Here is a 6,130-nt window from a genome sequence, read left to right as displayed (position 1 = left end):
GAGAGAGAGAGAGCTTCACAGCAAACTTTCTAATTTATAGTGAATGTGATGTTGATGGTATGAAATAATCCTTTTGGCCAGTTTGGGTCAAGTGCCCAGGTCTCACTCCTCCTGGCTAGCTCAAAAACACTGAGACCTTGAGATCCACACACCATAGCTGGCTGTGAAGTAAATGTTTTCACAAATTCAGGCACTGGAGTCTTCTAAAAGTGCAGTTTTCCGAAGTATAAGAAGAGAAATGAGTCCTGTGTCGCTCAAACCAGATCACTCCTCTATTTTGTGACCTGTTATCTCTTCTTATTCTCCTAGTCCTCTTTTGACTTCACTCAGCGCACAACTTTTTCTATTATTTGAGAGCTTATTGACTAGTCTTAGTCCCCTCAGTGTGTGGTATAAAACCTAATTGATGAGAGGTAGTTCCACTTTCCCTGCCATTTCCTGTGTGTTGTACCTGATGATCTGATGGCTGCTGCAAGGTGACTTGAATTGCTGAGGTAATCCAAAATTAAAAAAAAAAACCAAAAACAACCCAAAACTTTCCTCCGTCAGCTTATTGAAATGACTATATCTTCAGCTACATTATTGCTAGATTTGGTGTAAGGATTTTTGGGGTGGGAATGCGACTGACTTTCCAGCAGTCTGAAACTGCATCAAACTCGATGTAACATCACCAGTCTTACGGCTTGCTCCTACTCCTTCTGTTTATTTATCCAGTCCCTTTGCTGTGTCTTCCCTCCGGGCTATGATCCCATGACCCTCCTTTTGGCAGCAGTGCCAGCTGAAGTATTCCGTGCTTCTATCCATTTTCCCCCCATTTTTTAAATTTTTGTTGGTTTATGTGCTGAAAAGTAACCAATATCAGTCAGAGTCCCCTTTGGTTCACTGGATGATCACCCAGACATTCATCATGGTACAGCAGAGGTTGTGGGTGGATGGCAGGAGGAGTAGAAAGCAGTAGTAGAGACTAGAGACTGCCTTTTTCGGTTTTTCTCTTCTTCTTCCCCTTATGACCATTTTTCTTCAGTCCCTTTCCTCTATGTGCATCCTGTTCTGCCACATGAAACCACCCAGTTTCTCCACTACTCATTCTGTAGAGCATTCCTGTCTATGCTATGACACACCACCAGTCTTTATCTCTTATACCTTCTTCTTCTCACACTCACTGAATTGTGTGTTTTTGCAAAACTTTGTTAAACTTCGTTAAACTCCCGTGGAAATTTAATCTTCTTCCTTGATCAGAGACAGAGGAGGATGTAGGCCTGTTCTGGACACTCGATAAACTCAGCATCAAGCTTGAAGAGACACTGCTAAGGAAAATTTTAAAATCTAACTATGATACCACTGGTCTAGTTCACAGATGTCATCTCAGTAAACCAGCTAGAAAAGGAGAGGTTGGTCATTGTTAAGTTTTTTGGCTTTATGATTGGCCCCTGAAATTAAATATCCAGCTAGTGTGAAAAATGATTCCTTGGAAAGTCATGTCCTATATTTTCTGAGGTCAGAAAAACAATTCTACAGCTGTGTACATCTAATAGGCCACAAAATGGAGGAAGCTGAGCCAACCTAAAATTACTCCTGAGTCACAGCACACGAGGGTGGAGCAACAACAATTCTTGTCTTATAAACAAAAGCTTATAACATGTTGCTGGCTACAGTGGATCAGAGACATGATAAATCAGCATGTGGCTATTCAAACAAGTCATGAATGGGAGACGGAGAAGGGGGGTGTCTTCTCTGCCTTCACACTCTGGTAAAAGACTAGTAACTAGTTTATCCTGATTTTCTATTTGGAAGAACACACAAGATTTCCTAATCCTAACAAGATCTCACTGATTAATTATAATGATGAAATAACACTTAATTTCTAAGCGGTGTTTATGCATTCCTTTTTCATCTGTAGATTTAAATATCCTTTAGAATGTCTCTTGCCCCTTTCGTCAACAACATTCTTTAAAGCTCTTAACGCTTTTTCTCTCAAGGTTAACTAAATGTGTTGTCTAATGCCACAGTCTTGTTTCTGGCACAACCTCGTTTTCCTCCTTGATCGTCACAATCTACAAATTTGTGGATGCCTACAAGTCACCGAAAGTGCTGTCCTGAGCAGAGGACACCTTCCTTCTGCCCAAGTCCCAGCCTTTCTATTCCGCCTTTGTCGCCCTTGACCTCTTAGTATCATCTGACAGTGTAAGTCATTCCATTGTTTCAAAAATCAAGACTTCATATTGACTTTGGGTTTTGTCCAATGGGCTTTCTGATTGGCTATTTCTCTTGTTAATCAGCTTTTGATCAGGATCTGTAATATATCCCCCAAAGTCCTCACAGCTGTGAGCCCTATCGCTAGTTCTCTTACCCATAAACTTATCATTGACTCACATCTTATTCTGGTGATTCATGGTTTCTCATCTCTATTGCTGGCCTGTCTTTCCACACCTAATCCAAATCAGTACCTGTTTGCCATCTCCTTAAGGGCACCTACCACAGCTTACATTGGGCACAGTACATTCAGGTCCTGGTTTTTCTCTCACAAACCTTGCTTTCTCCATCTTTTTACTGTGAATGCCACACTGCCCTTCCGGCCATGTAGGCCTTTAATTTGAGTACCACTTGCAGCATAGCAGTTTCTCTGGGTCTGTACATTAAGACTGTGTCTGTAGTGCCTTGTTTCTTCCTACATGTCAATTAGAAGATTCAGCCTTGTTGACTGACAGCGCCCCTGTCACTTCACACCTCAGCTATTATCAACTTTTCTCTCTAACTCCTGCAGCTTCCACTGTGTTCTCCAAAAGCTCATTCAGAATTGCCCCGTGAGGATTATCTTCCTTGCTGACATAATGTCTATGTCTCTCTCCTGGCTTTCCGTTTCAGCAGCATCAAACGCGAACTCATTGTCCTCTTCAAAGTTTCTGATCAATTGACTCTGGACTGAATCAGCTTTAATGTCACGTTGAGCATCGGCCCTCATGTACTCTCTGTCAGTAATACTAGTCTTCACTGCCTCATTAGCGTATTTCTCACAACATCACCTTTGGCCTTTTTACAAAATAACTCCTCCTTTGGTGGAAGCTCCTCACAAACTTTAAAGGAATTATTTCATGCTGTTATCTCACCCAAAACTTATTTCTGCATTGTTGCCTAGAGCTGTTGCCCAGAGCTGAACATGTAAAATGTAGTCATTGCACTTTGTACCCTTCCTTCTCTTCACCAGTGCTATTTACCCAATTGTTTTACTTGTATTTTTGCAAATCTATAAACTCTAGTCTTCCTTTTATTACAATTATTTATGCAGTTGTTACCAAAGCTCTATGGTTGCCAAACTGTGGTCTGCTGAAAACCATCTGTAGTAGTCTGCAGTCTCATGGTGCTTGAGTAAAAGTTTCGTTAAAATTTTGGCTAATGAGTAAATAATATTACATGGGAATTTTTGGGAAGTGCCAGAGTGCCACTGGCTCCCCAAACGTGAGGATCACTGAGTAGCACAGAAAGCCCTGATTTTGGTAAGGAGATGTTTTCTAATAATATATTATAACAACATCAATGAAGCGTTATGAAACCTTCATATATACCTACAGCGTTATGAAACTTCTGTTGTCTTTAATGGCTTTCCACATGTTGAAATATCAACCTGAAAAGTATACAAGATAGTTATTTATCTGAGAGAGCAGAACCATGTATATGACTATGTACTATACAGATTAAGGTGTGGCTTCTGAAGTGTGTAGCTGTTTCAGTATCTTAGCAAATGCTCTATGCTTACCTAGAGAACTGATTGCATTAGTTGTGCTATCAGAATACAGAGTATGCTGTCTTCGTACTCCACTTTTCTGTAGCAGCAGAAGCAGGGAGAATGGCATCTTCATGCTTAATGTCCTGCCATTCTTTTTTTATCCCGAAGCTACTCTTTAACAGGATATCAGACGGGGGTAATCCATTATGTGGTTCCTTCCCCCCTTTGTTTCCTAGCATTAAAATTCAGTAGACCAAAAGATAAACCAAAACAAACAAACAAACAAAAACAATGGAAAAATCAACTACCTGTGTAAAATTGTACAACATACTAAAAGTATTTAGTGAAACTTGTAAAAAATGAGAACCACTTTCTCTTTTGAATGCCATTGTTTGAATTATTTCTGCCCTACACTCGGTATTCTGATGATGATAATTCCGCAATGGTAGGATGCCTCTGTGATAGTTGTACTTGCCCCAAGAAGGATATGCCCGATTGAAGTACCTGAATTTTTCTCTGTGACACTAATTCCAATTACTGCAGCAGCAGAAACATCCTCTTTGGTAACTCATTTATCGAGTGACACTGTTGCCACTCCTGCCTCTTGTTGCTGTTACTAATTGTATGTTTATATATATGCAAACAACATATACTTAAAAGTTGTTGCTTCAATGAAAAAATCAATAGGGCATCAGAGGAAATGTCCTTGCAGAAGCAAGCAGTGCTTTGCAGCAATATGAATTTGCACTGGTGCAGATGGTGAACCTACTAGAATACTCGTTTCACTGAGTTTCCTAGTTATAAAGACTTTTTGTCTGTGCATGAAAAGAGAGTTTCACTGTAGCGTGGCTGTTAGGATCACTGTGTCCAGGTTTTTGATTTAGCCTTGCCTTCTTTCAGCTCTTGTGGGTATGTTTTGGTGCATTTGCACTAACTGTACATTCAGAAACTACTTGCATCAGCACGAAGAAGTGTTAGTGCCATACCATAATGTTAGAAAAGACCACTACTAATTCAGTCTAGATGCCTAAACATAGGAGAAGATGGAAATTGAGAGAGGAAAACTCCATCAAGAAAATTTGTGCAATAGTGGGCTGTCAGTTTTAGAGTCCCCTGGGTACTACACACTCTGCAACATTTCTAGTCTAAAACACAGACAGCCAGGGACCGACTGAGGCAGGAAGGCACCTCTGGAGGTCATAGAATCATAGTATGGTTTAGGTTGGAAGGGACCTTAAAGATCACCTAGTTTATATGCTCCCTAACCTGATTTTCTTCCACTGAGGGTTAAGTCCTCCTTGCTCTAGACTTTCTCACAGTCTCATGGGCCTGGGATTCCTGCAGGCTGGTCTTTACCGGTACTCAAAGGCATTGCATGCCATGGCCTTTTCCATGTCCTTTGTCACTAGATCCCCCACCCCATTATGTAGTGGGCCCACATTTTCCCTGGTCGTCTTTTTGCTGCTGATGTAGCTGTAGTTCTTCTTCTTGTCCTTCACACCCCTCGCCAGATTCGACTCCAGGTGGTTGTTGGCTTTCCTAACCCCATCCCTGAACATGCTAGTTTTCTGTCTTATTGAATCCATTTATCAGCCTCTGAAAAATGCAGATGATGCCCCATGCAGCTGCCCAGTATACATGTTCTCTCTGTTAAACTTAATGAGAAGTAAAGGCTCTGTTTAGTTGTGTCTTTTTACTTAATTAAAATTAAGATGACACATCACTGTATGTATGGGGTGAGCTTTAATCTCCAAAGACTGTCAGTTGGTATTAGGCTTATTGTTGACAGTGGCCTAGTTTTCATTGATGGATTCATTAAAATTTTTAGTCAGCAAAGTCAGGGAAAAGTAGAGACTGATAGTCCTGAACTGAAAGGAGGGGCAAAAAAAAGCTCAAACCCAACCTGTTTTGTTAATCCATCCATGTACATGAAAACAGCACAGCAGGATTGGGGAACTAATCCCATTTCAAATCAGATGCCTGCTGGTTCTGTTTAACGAGCATTATGTCTGTTTCTTTTTTAACCCTAAAATATCTTAACACTTAAACCAGCATTATGACTTCTTTCTTTTTTTTTTTTTTTTTTTTAATACAACTACAGAAATCTGGATTCATCTGAACCATACTCTGGGGATGGCTCTCTATTTATCTTTCTGCTGAGAAGTCACAGTTTGGTGCCTGACATTATGATATGCATGGTGCAGGGCTTGACCGTCCCCTCCATTTTACAGAGTGAAGGACTCTACAGTAAGATCAAATGAGGATGTGTGGTGTGGAAAGGAAACTTAGTGGTCACCCTTTCCCTTGAAGTTTCAAGAGCAATGTCTGACAGTCATGTGGGAAGAGATTTGCTGACCATCACCATGACCGTCATGGCCTCAGGGAAGAGACTGCAGACGCCAGGGA

At 40.8% G+C, this 6,130-nt stretch overlaps 1 protein-coding gene across 1 annotated transcript in view; it reads right to left on the bottom strand.

Annotated features, from left to right (window-relative positions):
- Nucleotides 1-5,283, bottom strand: part of LOC104285411 (chromosome unknown open reading frame, human C21orf91) — a 26,313-nt gene extending 21,030 nt beyond the window's left edge. The window contains exon 1 of the mRNA XM_009883866.1: nucleotides 5,081-5,283. Within this exon, the coding sequence (XP_009882168.1) occupies nucleotides 5,081-5,283 (203 nt within the window). The remainder of the gene's footprint in view (nucleotides 1-5,080) is intronic.
- Nucleotides 5,284-6,130: the final 847 nt, after the last annotated feature.

The sequence above is a fragment of the Charadrius vociferus genome, unplaced genomic scaffold (genome assembly GCF_000708025.1).
Source record: "Charadrius vociferus isolate BGI_N301 unplaced genomic scaffold, ASM70802v2 scaffold414, whole genome shotgun sequence".
In the NCBI taxonomy this organism is placed as follows: Eukaryota; Metazoa; Chordata; class Aves; order Charadriiformes; family Charadriidae; genus Charadrius; species Charadrius vociferus.
Note: the sequence above shows the minus strand (reverse complement) of the source record. Positions and strands in the feature narration are given on the sequence as shown.